The sequence below is a fragment of the Alligator mississippiensis genome, chromosome 6 (genome assembly GCF_030867095.1).
Source record: "Alligator mississippiensis isolate rAllMis1 chromosome 6, rAllMis1, whole genome shotgun sequence".
NCBI classification, from domain to species: domain Eukaryota; kingdom Metazoa; phylum Chordata; order Crocodylia; family Alligatoridae; genus Alligator; species Alligator mississippiensis.
In genome coordinates, this window is record NC_081829.1 from 41,352,146 (window position 1) to 41,370,294 (window position 18,149).

Consider the following 18,149-nt stretch of genomic DNA (forward strand, 5'->3'; position numbering starts at 1 on the left):
GAGTACCTGTATTTTAAAAGATATGGCAGCTGCCGTTGCTTTTGAGAGGTACCTGATCTTGGTGGTATATGTTAGATATGCTCTGTGAAGACCTGCTGGATCAAGTCCCTGAAGAGACCTGGGTACCGAAAGACCTAGTTTCTGGATCCTGAATGGGCTTTGTTATAAGACAGGTGACAGGTTTCTCTGTTCAGCTCTGAAGACTGAGGTGTTCCTGGCATGTGCAGAAGCAGTCTTGTAGGTATCTTGGGAAAATTTAAAGTAAAAATGTGGGTGCCTATACATGTGCTTTGAGGTGGGGTGAGAGGGGCGTTTTAATTAGAGCAGCTCCCAAGAGCCACTCTAATTAAAATGCTGCAGCATCTTGTGTACTCAGCATCTTGCTGCCAGCGGCGGCTGTGGGTGGTCACTGACTCTTGGTTGGCACTCGCCATCCCCACCCCCCACCACCAACAGCGCTGGCAGTATCTTTCAGGAGCTCCTCCACTTACTGCTGTCGTGCTCCCACCACTGCCACTGTGCTCCCGCCACCGCCGTGGCCCCCCACACACTGTTCATGTATCCTTGAGACTGTCAACACCTTTGTTCCTTTCTCATTTCAGGGTGGCTTTTCCCCTTAATTCAGGCTCTTAAACCTGCCCATTTCCAGGAAGTTTTGGTTTAAGAATTTTAAACTTTCTCTCCACATTTTATTGTAGCCCCATGAAGCAGGTGACTGGATTATTCTCCTTAGAATGCCAAGTGTGCACTCCCGTATATGTTTTGGACCTTGACATTTCAATTTGGGATTATTAGATGCTTAAAACAGCATTTGTAAAGGAATAGATAGAGAAAACAAAGTGAAAATTAGTTCAAACACATTTTTATTTTGTAATTAAAAAAACAAAAATTACTTCCATCATACCTAGGAATTCCAGTTCTGATGCAGATTCACATGAGTTGTTGACCAGTGATTCCAAGCACAATATACTCTCTACTAACAAATCAGACAAAAGATTTACAGTGGGAAGGTAAGGAAGCCACAAAGGAGGTGATGAGAGAGAGAGAGAGAGAGAGAGAGAGAGAGCATAGTAAACAGTTGCCCTTTACATACAATCAAGAGTTTGATGCATATATATGCATGTGTGTATGTGTGTGTGTGTGTATATATATATATATATATATATATATATAAAATGTTTGCGAGGCAAGTGAAAGACTATAGCGTTGAATGTAAGTAGCCTATGGGCAGGGTGATTTTCCTGTAATGGTGTCTCCAACCATTTCCACGTATACTCCTGAAATTCTCACTTTCATACTACAAGTCCTGAAGTTATTTAATTACCTTCATTTTCACCCTGTGAAGAAGCAAGACAAGAAAATTATTAATCTGTTCAACAGAATCTATATAATTGGAAGGGCAGATTCCCAGGGGTGATCACCACATAAAAACTACATAAATATTCCAGTTGAGGAGTTGGGCCTGTGGTGCAGGCAGTTAAGGAACTACCTTTTTGCCTTAAGAATCATATATTTTTCCATTCTAGCTCAAGTACCTGGTGAAAATTAGTTTCAGAGAAGCCCAAGGCTAGGGTGTGGGGGTAGTGTATCACACCATTGAGATGGATATGGGGGATAAAAACTGGATTTGGAAGGTAAGATTTGAGATGCACTGATATATTTTTCAGGAGACTTTACAACCTAGAGGTACACCTAGTTCAAAACCATTTTAGTCTCTTGCTTACATGAGAACTAAAAGGCATACTTAGTCTTTTATCCTGTCTAAATTTCTGTACCAGCCAGTTGAAGTTTCCTGCCTGCTCCAGATGAAATTGGCCTTCAGAATTTAAAAATGTGTCCTGGTGTTTTGAAACTAGTTTATTTTTTTCTGTATTTGTTTTTAGTATAGAAAAATCTAATATGCATTCCCTCTTCTAAATTATGGCTCAGACAGACAGAGGAAAGTTATTTCATTAGACCAGCAGTGTAACATGGGGTGAGTAGGGCATGCATCATTGATTCGGATCACTGTCCCTGATTCGATTCAGCCGAATCCAAATCTGAAGATTCGATGTTAATTCAGAGAATCAGCAATTCGGACATAGACACAGCTTTAAAAGGTTTTTCTACATTCCCTGAGGTACCAGCACGGCTTGTGAATGCTGTGGTGCCGGGGTGGATGGAGCATCCCACAGGAGTGTGTGTGTGTGGGGGGGGGGAGCCATGTGCTTGGTGGTGAATCTGCAAGCGGACCGGAAGTACTTCTGGTCCACTTCTGGGTCTACCGGGGAGTGCGTGGGGGGCCCCCCATGCCCCCACGGCTTGGTGATTGGCTAAGGGGGGACCCCAGGTGCCCCCCTCCCCCAGACCCAGGAGGCACCAGTCACCAACCCAGGGGGTTGCAGGGGGAGCCCCAGTGCACTCTCCAGAAGACCCTGAAATGAACCGGAAGTGCTTCTGATCCACTTCCAGATCTGCTGCTAAGCATGCTGGGGAGCCCCATATGCTTCTGTGGGACGCTCCATCTGCCCCAGCATCATAGCATTCATGAGCCACCTGGTACCTAGAGGTATGTAGAAAAAACATTTAAAGCTGTCTCTATGTAACAATCTCTGAAGCTTTCTGATTCAATTTGGAGAGATTAAAGTGTCCTCTGATTTGATTCAGATTCAGAGATTCAGCCACTGAATCAGGCCAAATCTCTGCCAAATTGAATCAGGGACCAAAGCTTTGCACAGCTCTAGTAATTGTAGTTTTGTAGAGCAGCAGTTTTTGCTGCCCCCATTTTTTTCTGCCAAGTTCAGCATTTTGTTTTGCCCCCTAAACATGGTCTTCAGCAGCAAAAAAATGAGGTGAATGCTTCACCCCTTTGCTGGTAGCAGCAAAATCCACTGCCTTTCTAGAGAACCTCCCAGTCTAGACATAATTCACAGAATGTCTAGCACCACCCAGCTCACTGATTTCTGCTGTTCCTATATCTGCAAGCGAGAACTTAAGCAGAGAGGAAGGGTAAGAGATGCTGTTTGAGGCACATTTTTTCCATGCTACACCTCTGCAGTAGACAGTGAAAACTATGTGAGAACATGAACTGTTATATACATAAAAGAGTGATCAATTAAAAAAACCAGCAATTGTTAAGCAATAGCACACATGCATACACACACATATATAGTATATATATATATATATATATATATATATAAATTAATCTGAATCCTAAGGCGTGTCTACATGAGATGCTACATCACCATATCGATGAGCTACAGTGATGTAGCTCATTGCTATGGCAACATAGCATTGGTGAGCACTAACTGTGATGCTGCCGCTACATTGCTGTAGCAATGAGCTACGCTGCCATAGCTTGTCGTTACAGTGACATAGGGCTGGAGACAACCCGTGTGCAGTCCTAGTGGGTACTGCAGAATCATTTAGTACTTGCTAAAGCAAGTACTAAAATGACTACACAGTACCAACTGCACAGTCATGGGTACATGTAGACATGCTCCTAATGAAGCAAATGGCAAAAAATCCACTAAAATCAACACATCATAAGAAAGTAGAAGTACTTGTCTCACTGCTGAGCAGAGAGGATCAAAAATCGCTTGTGTATAGAAAAGAAATGGAAAACATCATCAGAACATAAAAACAGCAGATACTCAGAAACCATGGAAGGATTCTAGAGTTAGCTGGATAACATCAACACTTTACCTTTCCACTTGCCCCCATGGCTTCTTCAGGGGCCTCTTCTTCTGCAGCAGCTGGTTGTTCAGGCTGCTGTGGCTGAGCCAAATCCTCCTGCAGGTTGTATAAAATGCATAGATCCTTACTGGAGAATCATCCACTTAATTTTAAACAGCCTTTTCAAATAGCCTATGAAATGAAACCCAGGATTCCTCCACATAGAAGGAAAATATCAGGTTTGATGTATAGCTTATACTGCTCTGGTTATTTTCTGTATATCCCAGCTTTAAGTGTAAGAACTCTTGTCTATTAGACAGTAGACCTGGGAAGGGATTTGAGATGGAAGTTCTTAAAGAGTGAGTAATAAACTCCCTTTCTCTTACACATAAACTTTATTTTTTCTATTCTCATATTATTTAATCTAAAGTGAAAAAAAACACACTTGCACCAAAATGGAAGTTTATATGTAAGCAACCTAGGATGACAAAATTGATTTTATTTTTCCCTGAAAGAGATTCATATAGACTTCCCATATTTTTCTGTCTTATACTAATCTCTCCTTTCAAGAGAAAGATCATCTGTTAAGAACTTTCAAATTATACAAGTGGCTTCATATGAAGAAATTCATATCACAAGCAACTCTGTATTTGGTGAAGGTATAAGTATTATCATTTCTTATCTTACTGTCAGAGTCCATTTTAAATGTGCCATAGCATGTATACAAAGTTAGAATTTATGAGGTAAGGGGAAAAACATTACTCATGGCTGGATGAACATGTGTAGTTATATGATCCTTTTCTTCCTGTTGGAAGAAAATGACTACATCTGTCACTGTATACACTAGTAACTTGTGATTCAGTTGCCCTTGATGAACATGTTGTATAGGGTCCCAACCTAGCCTTCCTCAGGGGCCTTGCATCAATTTTGCATGAAATGTCCAAGAAACTAAAGTTAAATCTCTTACGTGAAGGGAAATGATCCACCCACCTTTTTGACTGTGTGTGTATATTTGTAAGGGCAAACATTTGTATGTGGAGAGAACTGGCTATTAAAATAACCAAGACTTCATAGTTCAGGGGTGTACTTGGTAGCCATGTTGGTCTGAGACAAAAAGACATACAAAAAAACTAGAACTCTTGGTCATTTTGGAACCAAGAGTTCTAGTTTTTTGTAAGACTTCATAGAACATTAGGGAAGTTCCTCTTAAACCTTACAAGTTCCTGATGTTCCTTTTCTAATGCATCACATTGCAAGGTGCATGAAGGGTAACTACTAGTCTATCTAGAAATGCTTTCCATGTTGTTTTATGCTGATAAAGTATGGAACGGACTGGGCTGCACAGAGCAAGCCTTTTGGAGCTGGTACTGTACGAAAATCTTATGTGATGTTTCAGTGCTTTCTATGCAAACACTTACTGTTTTCTCCAATTATTCTCAAATCATCTTTTCTTCCCTAATTTGATATGAAAGACAATCTCAGGAATAATTTTTTATGCCCTCCTGGTGAGAACAATGTTACTCGTATAGGAAACAAAGTATGTCTGTGTCTTCTGCTCATAATCTGCCTGGCATTATTGGCCGGAAGTATTACTGCTATTATCAGACTGATCCATGGTTGCTGAACAAGCTTGATGATCTAATGATACTGCATCATGCAAACATGGAGTTCTTCAATTACTTGTCTTAGATTCTCTAAATTAAATGGGGCAAGGAATAGTAGAAAGGTGGCATTGCTCTGACCAAATTACTCAACTTGGGTGTTGGTGGTAGCAAGCTGGGTGGTGGTGGTAGCAAATAGCTGGGGTTTTCCTTGGGACTTTTTGCCTTTTCTTTGGAAATTTGAGCACAGGCCAAGACCAGCCACTGTCCCCCCAAAGGTCACTCTGGGGTAGAGGGCCAAACAATACCACAACAGGCAGCACTGCAACCTGGCTGCAGAAGGATTTTGTGAGTACCATCTGGAGAGGCTAGGCTGGGGTAAAGGGGTGGGTTGGAGCCCCACAGAAGAAACAGGGATTGAGACTAGGCAGGATCACTGTAAGCAGTGCCTCCTAGGAATATATTTCATCAAAGTCATGGCAGGTGAGAAAAACATAAGACCAACTTCCTGGCAGACCAGGTAATCCAAAGCCAAGGTCCACCCTGTTGCCACCCATAGGCAGATGAGCTCAGGGCAGTGGTAGGAAGCCCTACAACACTTACAGCCATTACAAATATAGACATTGGAATTCTGACACACTACAACCTGCCAGACATCAGACTCCCCAGGTACCTCTCCACTTTTATCTGCACTGCTACTTCCCCGATTCCCCCCCCCCCCCCCCCGCAACTGCAGCCTGTCCCTCCACCTCCATTTCCATTTTCACTGACTGGTTTTCTTGCCTGCACTGAATGCCAGCCTCTGGCTTCTTTACTATTCCTTCCATTCAGGAACAGCACACACACCAACTGCAAGTGCTTCCTCACCCTGACAAAGGGTTTTTCAACCCAAAAGCTGGCATCTCAGGCAGCTAAGCTGAGCTGGCCTGGAGCCTCACAACTCCACTACAACCAGCAAGCCTCAGGCCTGTCAAAGATGTGTGCATGCATGGTGGCTGGAAGTTATGGCACCTCCTACCCATCTTTCACCAGGGGGATCCTCAGTCCTGGCATATCCTGGGATTGCAATGCCACTGGCAGTCTCACCAGGCCTCCCGACTTTGACAGAGTGAAGTTTTAGTGATCATGCCCAAGACCTGAGGTCTCCTCCTTACCCATAGCCCTAGCCCATACCTCCAAGTTCATCCTGGCATGGGAGCTCAGCAGGGATATGTTCTTCCCTTGTTGGCTGGTGATGCAGTGAGTGCCCTCTCCAGCTCTGAGAGACGGGCATTAAATGGTTTTAGAAAAAAATGAAAAAAGGAAATAGGTGTGGATGGAGTGAGGAGGGTGGCATTCACTCTATCTACACACGAAAATTGAGGAACCCCAGCAGTGGGAGGTTCACCTTCAGGAACACCAGCTGCTCCACCAAACCAGGATCCAAGGAGGTGCAGTGGGGTGTTACTACATCACCAGGAATGCTGGACACCCTCTCACTTGGAACACTGGCTTGTGAACAGGACAGGTGTTCCTGGGAAACTGTGGCCAGATCTGGCCACATCTGGCTGTGGCTTGCCCAGTAGGCCAAGGGGCACACAGCAGCAGCTCCACATCCTCAGTGACATAGGCAGCCACCAGGCCTGAGTGCTACCTGCATCATGTTAGGGTCTGGTGCCTCTGGATCTCACCATGGAAGCTATGCCCTGTTGTTTGCCAGGCTTTTGTTGTTTGCTACCACCACCACCCAGCTTGCTACCACCAACACCCAAGTTGAATAATTTGGTCAGACCAATGCCACCTTTCTACCATTCCTTGCCCCATTTAGTTTAGAGAATCTAAGACAAGTAATTGAAGAACTCCATTTTTTGCATGATGCAGTATCATTAGATACTTGGCCCACACTGGCAGCGCCTGTGGTGGAGAAGGAGACGGGCTGATGGATGGCATGCTGGCATAGGACAGTGGATCCCCCTCTTCCACATCCCCCCACCTCTCCTGTTCTGCCTCCCTGACTCTTCACCAGCACCTCCATCCACTGATTTGGGCTTTGGCTGCTACATACGCTCCCCTTCACCCTCGGGTCACACATGGCGGCCAGTACAGGGACCGTACTGGATCGCAAGGGACCAAGCCATTTCCTGTTGCCCTCCTTCAGCCATCTCACCAGTGCCTGCACATCTGGTGACAGTGGCTTGCCCCAGCCAGGAACATTGATCCCCTGGAAGCTCTCCATTTGGCTCTGAAGTTTCCTCGCTATAGGGATCACCTGGCTAAGGAGTGCATTGCCAGCCCTGAGGGTCTCAGTGGCATCAAGGAAGGGCTTGAAGACCACCAAGATCTGGGAGATGGCATTCCACTCAGCTCTGTTAAGGGGGCTGCTGATCCCAATCTCCCCAAGCAAGGCCATCTCATGGATGGCCTTCTGTTGCTCCACTAGCCTCTTGAGCATCAGGTATGTGGAGTTCCACCGAGTCTCCACATCCTGCATGATTTTGTGCTGTGAGATGTTCAGCTCTGCCTGTTTGTCCTGCAGTATCTTGCCTTCCTTGATGCTCTGGTGGAAGAAGCCTGCCACCTTCCTGCATTTGGAAATGATTTTGCTGGTGGCGCTGGCATCATCACCACAAGCCCTGTCCCCCTCCAAGGTGTCCCTGACAATGAGGTACAACTTGTGTGTCACATAGTGGATGCCAACAAAATTGGCATCACAGACCACCCTAACCATATTGGCCCCGCTGTTGGTGACCATGAACCCGCAGGTGAGCTCACCCTGGCCAACGAGCCACCCCTGAACCAAGCGGTTTATGGCCCTCATGATCTCTGTTGCCGTGTAGGACTCATCCATTACCTCGGCTTGAAGGAGAGCTCACCAATGGCCTGACTGGTCACACCAGTGCCCTGTGAGGGAGAAGTATGCATGATCTTCATCCCAGCTGTTCCAGATGTCCAAGGTGAAGAGTAAGGCCTTGCACAGCTCCTCCCTCAAGTACTCCTTGCATGCCTCATACAGAGAGGGCACCACTGTCCTGCTGAAGGTGGTGTGCGTGGGCACTTGGTATGATGATGGGGCCACAAGCACCATGAGCCACCTGAACCCTGGTTGCTCAACTAAGGAAAAGGGCTGGCCATTCACAGCAAGCATCTCCCCAATGCTCTGGATGATCTCTCTCGCCCTTGCAATGCTCCCCACTTTCTGTCCGCCTCTCCCCCACTGTTCCAGGATGGCCTGCCTCGGCTTTGGGGGGGATGGGGACTTTGGAGTGAGACGGGGACTTCCCTTTGGGCATGCTCCCACTGGTTCCAGGTTAAGGAGGAGCAAGAGCAAGGGGTGTTGCCTACAGAGATGCATCAGCATCCCTGTGGTGCTTGCTCATGTGTTTTGTTCCCTTGTCCCAGCTGGGTTTTGCTTGGCAGTGCAAGCAGATAGCATATGTGGGATCATCTGCCAGCTCAAAATGATCCCAGACCACACTACCCACTCACTTCTGGGGTGTGGGTGCATGTGTGGATGCTGCAGTTTCCCCCTTCTCAGCAGGCAGAGGCACAGCAACAAGAGGAGCAGGCTTAGCTGAGTCACTTGTCTCCACACCCTCTACCTCAGCCTTCTCTGAAGTCCTTCTGGGGAAGGAGACCTGGCTCTAGGGGAAACTTAAGGGGTGTGGAGCACAATCTGAGATGATTCCGCCTCCTTCCCCTGAATTTCCCTTGCTAGGGCACTCAGCTCCAGCTCCAGCTCTTTCTCTGGCACTGGAAGGCTTAGCATGGGAAGTGAAATGGGGGTAGAGGAGACTGTCATGCTGGTGCTGCTGCTTGTTGTCATTGTGGCGGTGGAGGGGGTTATGGCTGGTGCTCTTGGAGGGGATGCAGACTCAGGCACAGGCAGTGGCACTGGTACTGCTCCCCTCTCTTTGCTGCCTGCACAACTAGTGGAAACCTCATGCCTGCTTGTTGTAGCAAAAAGGCTGTGTTTCAGTTTGGAAGGGGGGTAATTTACAGCTCTCCCTCTATCCCCTCTTCTGCCCCTCCATGAAGGCTTGCCAACTGCCTTTCCAGCATGCTTCACGGTGTGTTTCACAGTGTCTTGTCTTTGCCTTGGTGTGCTGGAAAATCTTTCTCTTCTTCTGTAATGATATCTATCTGATGTATGTAATATATGTAGATAAGATAATTGTATGTATGTGTATTTATGTAATGTATGTATGTTTGTATGTGTGTATTTATGTAATAAATAAAATAAAAATATGTATATATGTATGTTTTCCTATATAAATTCTATATTATAATATGCAATATAATAATTCTGTACTTCCCTGCACAATGAATAAAATGCACACTGAGAGAGAAAGCACAGATTTGAAAAGAATCACAGTAGACCGGGGTAGGCAATATTTTTTGACTGGAGTGCTGAAAAACACCACAATGCCTACCTCATAGTTTCATAGTTTCATAGTTGCTAGAGTCAGAAGGAACCTAAGCAGATCGTCTAGTCCAACCCCCTGCCATGGGCAGGAAAGGATGCTGGGGTCAAATGACACCAGATAGGTGGCTGTCTAGCCTCTTTTTGAAGACCCCCAGGGTAGGGGCAAGCACCACTTTCCTTGGAAGTTGGTTCCAGCTCCTAGCTGCCCTGACAGTGAAGTAGTGTCTCCTGATATCTACTCTCAGTCAACTTATGGCCATTGTTCCACCTCAGAAGGTGCCAGAGTGCTGGCATGGCAGAAAAAAAAAAAATGAGAACCAGGGGTACATGGCAGGATGCCCTGCTTGTGCCCCTTGCCCCCCACCCAAAGCCCCTAACCCCCAGCCCTGCCACCCTGTGCCCCCCACCCAAAGCCCCTCCCTCTCAGCCCTACTGCCCCTTGCCCCTCACCCAAAGCTCCCCAGCCTGGGCTCTGTGGCTGCCAGCAGCTACCCTGGCTCTGGGTAGCTGCTGGAGCCCGGGATGCTCCCAGCAGGGCTTACAGCATCCCAGCTGCCTGCTGGGAACAGCCTGGGCTCTTGGCTGGCAGCACCTCTCCAGAGCTGGGAGGCTCCAAACAGCTGTGCCGGGCTCCAGGCTCCAGCATTAGCTCTGCACCCTTGCACGCACCCAGGCACGGGAACCTTGGGGTGGACAGCAGGGCAGCGCAGCCCGCCCCAAGGTGTGCATGCAGTCACCACCAGCATGGAGCTGATGGCAGAGCTGTGAAGCCCAGCACAGCTGTTTGCAGCCTGCCCGCTGCTTGCTGCAGCTGCCCAGAGCCTGGGCTGGCTACAAACAGCTGCCTTGGGCTCCAGAACCCTGCTATCACCTCCGTGCCGGGAGCGGGGTAGAGACCGGGGCTGTGCTGCCTCAGGTCCCTCCCTCACCACCTGCTCTGACACGTGAGTGCATGGGCCGGTGTGGAGCTGATGCTGGAGCCCAGAGCCTGGCACAGCTGTTTGAAGCCTCCCGGCTCTGGGGAGCTGCTGCCAGCCAGGAGCCTGGGCTGCTCCCAGCAGGCAGCTGGGATGCTGCAAGCCCTGCTGGGAGCAGCCTGGGCTCCATTGCTGGCAGCAGCTACCTGGAGCTGGGGATGGCCGTGGTGTGCCAAGCAAAATGGCTCCACGTGCCATGCTCAGCATGTGTGCCAGAGGTTGCCGACCCCTGCAGTAGACTAAACTAAAAGAGCATTTTGGGGCAGGAATAAATTGAAAGGATGAATCAATCAATGAATATAATAATAAAATAAAAGGCTATAAAAAGAAAGCAAAAGGTATTGCTGAATCCCACTTGCTATGCTAGCAAGCAGGAAATGAATGCTAGCCTTTGTTCTCTGACACTGCTGAGCTTCTGGCAGTAACTGACCCCAAGGCAGAAAGCAGCTCAGTTCAAACAATGCTGCTTTTTATGCTGTTTTTCCATCCCTCCCCCAAATCACTGGGATTGGAAGGGACCTCAGGGAAGGATCACAGTCACTGGCCAGCTACACAGTCAATGTCAGAGCAGTCCTTCCCCCCCCCCCCCCCCCCGCCTCCCCCCCGTTCCACCTCCCTTTTCTTACTTTCTGTTTCCCTGCAGGCAAGCCCAGCTTCAGCTATGAAAATCGAAATGTTTCAAAACTTTTGAAATGTTTCAGTTGCCCTCGTTTTGTTTTGAGGCTGTTTTGAAGCCCTTCATTTCATCTTGATTTCACTGCTTCGAGCTTGAAATGAGTCAAAACAGCATCAAAACAAAACAGCCAGTGAAATTTTGCAGAGCCCTAATAAACAATAGGGATCTCCCCACTCTTAGTCCTCAGTTTTACTTCTAATATTGTTTTTCCTTCATTTTGTGTATTCGTGTGCATTTGTATACATATGTTATTTTTTATATCCTATTTTGTTATACGATATTCTCTCTCAAAATAAACGGAGGCTTTCCACAAGGCTGAAATGTTACATCTGTACATTGCCTTCTCTATTTTTCTATTGGTCTTATATGTCTATATATTAGGTTTTATGGCAGCTGAACTCCAACCAAGTCAAGATGCAAAGACTTGCTCCAGGATCTCCCCTCATCCCCAGAAGATGATGAGCACTTTACAGCATTGGGGATGCTCTCCATAAACATTAACACAACTTTTGATAGGTCATTCTGATGTATTTCCCCAAGGGAAGTTGGGGAGATTGTACATTCTGTTCCCCCCGTCCTTCCCTTTGTGGATTAGCCCAACAACATACAAGAAAAATGTTGAAATTAATCATTTCAGTGCTGTCAGTATCATTTACATTTCATTCTGACTGGTAAAGTAATCGATTTTTTCATGCATCACCAGGAAGCATATTAACTAATTAAATCACTGTGCAAAAAGAGAGGTTTTGCCTTTGTGTTTCCCTGTATCTCAGGATTAATAATGCAATGCCTGTTTACATTTTAGTGCAGGCTTTGTCTCTTTCATTTTAATCTTTGCTTTTTATACATGGCACTTATTTGGCTAGTAAGGTTAGTGTTTGTTTTGCACTTAATGTTTTATGGAACAGATTTCATTGTGTTAGCCTCCACACCATATAGCAAAGAGGTCTGCTATGAGTAAAATAATGAAGGCACAAAAGATTTCTGCTTTCTCATGGTGACTTGAGTGGTAGGTGTGACATTTTAGAGTCAAATTCTTTTAGTCAATTCACATCAGATAAGAGGAGCTGCTTTTTAACTCCTTGGAGGAACATGGATTTTCAAGCAGTACCTACTGAAGATTCTTAAATTCTCAGAATGTGTGTTTAAGATTAGATTTGCACATGTCTTTTTGGATGTTAATAAGTTAATGTCCATTGGAGAGCAAAGTGGCAAAAATCTCTATCCTATGTCTCATACGTAGTTAGAATTTCCTGTTAGTTGTATGGTCCTTTTCATTATTGACCCAAATAAGATGAAATGCTGAGCTTTCTGAAATCCCTCTAAAGTCAATGGGATTTGAGGGTGCACAGTACCTGCAAACACAGGAGTGGCCAACCTACAGAACTTGTGACACAAATGGCATGGTCAGCTTCTGTGTGTAGCATGTCAGCCTCAGGTACTCAGTAAAGACAGCCACTAGATTAGAGGCTTTCCCTGGTTCTGCAGCTGCTATTGAATTCAGGGATTTGAACCCTCATTTGCCATATAAAACTGTGGTGGTGTGGAGCCAGGAAAGGTGTTAACCTGGCTTTTCCTAGTGACACCTCTCTTGCACCAGCAACCTGCTTCTGCTCTGCTCTACAGGGCTGGATGTGAGCCCCTAAACCTCCATTCCAGTGCCCCAGGATGCAAAATCTATCAGGTATGTATCCTGGGATGTGGTTTAGAAAGAGTGGGACACTCTTGTCAGAAAGGTTGGCCCCACCACTGTTCCAGCATACGGTCAGCAGTTCAGGCCCTAAATCCTGTAGCCCTCAGCATGAACATTCCCATTAGCCCCAGTGATAGTACTGCAGTATCACTAAACGGCATCCTGCACTATAGAATCATTTGTTAGCAAGATACAAAGCATTTCTTCCCCTTTTTTATTTTGCAAATAATCTACAAATAACAAATGGGAATTTTCAGTTGCCACAACTGAATATATCTTTCTTGTGGAAGATTAATTTCAGGGGAGGCACTCCAACACTTATTTGGCAAAATTTCCATTGCATATATTCAATGGGAAAAGTACTCAAGAAAGTGACTGGAATGTGAGACATATTTCTTTACTTGAAAACTATCAGATATAACTACTTTTTCTCTCTAAACCAAAAGCTGGCAAAAACTAGTTATAATTGCTCCTGTTCCTACTGATAAATAGCTTAACCAAACACCATGGGACAATATTCTTTGTAAAAGTTGATGATGGCATTATCTGTTAATAATACAGTATTTTGTTATCATGTATTATAACTAATCTTTCAGGAATATAGTATAATTTACTATTTTTGGTAAACTTTCATGAACATAACACTCAAAGAATGATTTTATAGGTAAGCAATGTTATTATAGAGAAATGTGAGACATCCAGACAAAAATTTTACAATCCAAAACTTAATCTTAATCTTACCCCATATCATGTTCAGAATAGGCATATGATTAGTTAATTATTTCATAATTATATATATATATATATATATATATATATAGTATATTTTATATACTCTCTTTCTCTCTATATATAGTATCTCTCTATATAGTATATTTTAAGTTATGTAAGATATGTACTATCTGTAGATACTGTAAGACACACATTATATATATAGAGAGAATATTTTGAGATATTATGATGATGATTACTATAGAAGTATGTACTGTAGTTAAACTATTGAATTTGCATATTCATCAGGAGAACAATATAATTCTTTTATGTGAGGCTTTAGTGTCTCGTTATGAGACAGAGAAATGAAGTTCTGGAGGTGCCTAGCCAATATTTTACAGAATGACTTGTGGCTGAAAGAATGTTAATGTCTGTCTTTCTGTGAGAGGATGCCTCTGTGAATATGTTGTTTCATGAGCCTGCCCAGATGTATGGAGATACTCATACCTGCCACCCCCAAATATATAAAGAAAGGCAAGCAATTGTTGTTATGAAGGAGTGGAAGGTTAAATTGGGGAAGAGCATGTGTTTGGGTTTTGACCTCAAATGTGATGATGTGTTTTGGATTTGTTTGTAAAGTGAGGCAATGATTTGTGGTCCATAGGAGCGACTTGGTACCGTTGTTGTAGCTTGGTTATATGGTAACTGGTCAGAATTGATATTATAAGTGAACTGCTGAATTGCAAAACGGTTCCTTTCAGTTTTAGCTTTAAGTTTTAATTTACAGGCTTTACTTTTAACAACAGTCTAGTAAAACTAGTTTAACGTAATCATCACCATATCACTAATGATAATCTTAAATATATCTAAACAAAATTTTATTTGTTTGGGAATTTCCTAAGTCTTTTAGATAGCATTCAGAAGGAAAAATAGTATGGATTTTTTTTCTTTTACTAGAGGGAGATTATATTTTATTGAAATTATTGAAAGGGTACATACATGATAGTAAGTGAAATACAAGATAATACAGTATTAGGGGGAGACAGAAGAATGATTCAGGTGACAAAGCTTACAAATCATGGCAGATAGCTGTCCTGGAAATGGAGATTTTATGTTGGACCAGACCTTTTGGCAAAATTTATAAAGTCTATAGAAAATTCAAAAAACAGTCAAATGTTCAAATATTCATAGTGGATAACACATAAAATTAGAATGTGACCATAGTGGAAGTAGTCCTATTTAGTAGATTTTGATTTAAATGACACAAATTTGAAGTTTCTTTCTTAAAAAATTAAGATACAGGTTTACAAGGTTAAACAAAATAAATTAATGACTTTTTAGATTAACCTCAATTGTGCTAAGTTTTGCTTTGGCTACAGAGCTCACATACAACAAGGTATTTGAGAAAATGAGATTGGAGAAAATGTTGGTGTACAAAAAATCGTAACAGGAGTTGCTACAGCCCTGAATAACAGATTTAGTTTTATGATTGTGATATACTGTTACTGGGGGAAAGACTGCAAATTCTCTGGAAAGCAGGATTTCTTTCTTTAAAGCTATATAATTAGAGAAACTGATAATAACTTGGCCTACTATAACCAATAAAGGGTATACAAACTTGCAGAAGATATAGAGAGAATTTGTTCACCATGGAGCTAATGTTTTCAGGCAGTGAAGCATGAACAGTGCTCTTCGACATTAGTTCCAAGCCACTCCCTTGCAAGCAGTTTCTCTCAGGGTTTTCAGAGGTTAAACACACCAACAGATTCTGCAGGGTTGTTCAGGTGAATGGGTTTAGGATGAATGCACTCTAAATGATGTGGTAACTAAGAGAGCAGTCTTTGTTAATAATAAGCAGAGCACATTCGCATATAGCAGTGTATTACGTATATAGCATATCATAGTGCATTACAATGCATAGCTTTTCTGTCTTTAATACACAATTTATAGGGCTAAATCCTCACATGAATAAGTGTAGGATAGGTTTTTTACTCATGTGATGGCAGGGTATTCCAGGCCAAACTACTTTTGTGATCTTCTCCATGTCATGGTGAAGAACAGCTTAAGAGCTTGTCAGGATAGACTATCATGAAAACTATCCACAAAGGAGAAGAATCCCTGTTGTACATTCAACCTAATTCTGATATAATTAGACTGTTGAGTTACTGGTTCTGCCTGTGCCTGTGTAACTTTATTGATGCAGAAAATGTTTTGGTAATTCTACCACGTGAGCTTCCATACACCCTTTTGCACTGCTCCAATGACTGAATTTCACCCTAACTGAATATATATAATGAAAAAATAATTACTCAGATTCTGCTTCTAATTCCTTCAGTCAAGCCCCATAAATGCCAGTGAGATTGTACTATAGTTTGAGTAACAAAATTAGGCCCATTTATGTCAAGTCTTTGATTTCTACCCCCACCATCATATTAAAAATATGCAGCCTTTATGAAAATGTGATCTTAAGGTAATCAGTATGTATGGGTGTGGTATATCAAGCAGATAAACCAGTTATAGTTTCATAGTTTCATAGTTAGTAGGGTCGGAAGGGATCAGAGCAGAACATCAAGTCCGACCTCCTGCCATGGGCAGGAAAGAGTACTGGGGTCAAACAACCCCGGCAAGGTGTCTATCTAGCCTCCTCTTAAAGACCTCCAGATCCTAGTTGCCCTGACTGTGAAGTAGTGCCTCCTGATATCCAGCCTGGATCTGCTCTCTGTCAGCCTATGGCCATTGTTCCTTGTTACTCCTGGTAGTGCTCGGGGGAACAGGGATTCTCCCATTGCCGGCTGGTCACCCTTGGCCAGTTTATAGATGGCCACCAGATCCCCCCTCAGCCTCCTCTTGTGGAAGCTGAACAGATTCAGATCCCATAGCCTATCCTCATAGGACCTGCCCTGCTGCCCCCGATCATGCGGGTGGCCCTCCTCTGGACCCTCTCCATGTTGTCCACATCCCTCCTGAAGTGTGGCGCCCAGAACTGGATGCAGTACCCCAACTGGAGCCTGACCAAGGTCACATAGAGGGGAAGGATCACCTCCTTGGACCCGCTTGTGATGCATCTGTGGATGCATGACAAGGTGCGGTTAGCCTTTCTGACTGCATCCCCACATTGGAGGCCCATGTTCATCTTTGAGTAAATAATGACTTCAAGATCCTTTTCTGCCTCCGTGCTGGCAAGGGGAGTTCCCCAGTTTGTAGGTATGCTGCTGGTTCTTCCTCCCCAGGTGCAGTACCTTGCACTTTTCAGTGTTGATGTTATGATGTTCAACAAGTTAAATGCACACAGGGTGGCTGCAAATAACTGAAAACTACCGAAACATTTAGCCAAGTTCAATTTAGGAGGAATACAGCCACTTTAAACTGTGTGTGCCATGGACTGGCAACTACATTGTGTTACAACTAACAAAATAAGTTCTAAAGAGGCAAAAAAATGAAATAATTGAAAAATGTAAATGAAAGAAATGGAAAATTAGGTACTGGGGAAATTCTTCATCCCCAGAGGAACATTTAATATAAGACAGAGAGCACACTTGTTTCTGATCACATGATATCTGCAATGCAGCAAACTTAGTGCTGTGTCATGCAGATGAAAAGTTAATCTTTGCTCTAGGACCAAGACATTTAATGGAGGTCAGTTTGTGCAAAAGCAGTGCAATCTACCCAGAGCAAAGAGGAAATTTAAATATCTATGTTGATAGTTCTAATTCACAAAAAATGTGGCATTAAATATCTAAGACTAAAAAAACCCAACAACACTTGTTTACTGCTGAAGAGTATGTGGTTCAACAGTGGTAACCAAGCAAAGAATAGAAAAATTATTAAAAAGATTTTCTCAGTGACATGAGTGATGATGAGGATGCTTAGCACCCTCATTTGCATCCAGAGTTATCAGTCACACTTTTTCCTGTATGGTACTGAACCTCCTTTGATGTTCTCTCTTGGGTGCCAGCTGTGTACCCCCAGTGAAATTATTTGACATCATATATGCTAATCCCTCCCAGGACCATGAAATCTTAGAAACGTGGGGCTGGAAGTGACCTCAGGGAGGTCCTGTAGTCCAGTGTTTTCTACCCAGTGTGCCATGGCACAAAAGTGTGCTGTCAGAAATTAACAGGTGTGCCGCAGAATTTTGCCATGGCAATGATCTACAATAGGTATGAGGATGGGGAATGCCTTAAAAGGTGAGCCACAGCAAATTTTTATTAATGTATGTGTGCCTTGGGCTGGAAAAGGTTGGGAAACACTGCTGTAGTCCAACCCCCTGTTCAATGTAAGCGTTAATCTAACCTCTTAAAAAACTGTGGCAACTACATTAGTGCACACCTACCAAGTATGATGCCCCAAACATAAAAAAAACATTTTAACTTGGCATAGGTGTGTTACATTGACAGGTCCCTGTCAGACAAAGGAGAACATGCTCCACAGA

At 43.9% G+C, this 18,149-nt stretch overlaps 1 protein-coding gene across 1 annotated transcript in view; it reads right to left on the bottom strand.

Moving 5' to 3' along the window:
* Window positions 1–846: 846 nt before the first annotated feature.
* The window catches only part of SNCG (synuclein gamma), a 32,267-nt gene continuing 14,964 nt past the window's right edge, over window positions 847–18,149 (bottom strand). The window contains exons 4-5 of the mRNA XM_019497064.2: window positions 3,688–3,774; window positions 847–1,337 (exon numbers count right to left, since the gene is read on the bottom strand). Of these exons, the coding sequence (XP_019352609.1) occupies window positions 1,317–1,337; window positions 3,688–3,774 (108 nt within the window). The 3' untranslated portion in view covers window positions 847–1,316. The remainder of the gene's footprint in view (window positions 1,338–3,687; window positions 3,775–18,149) is intronic.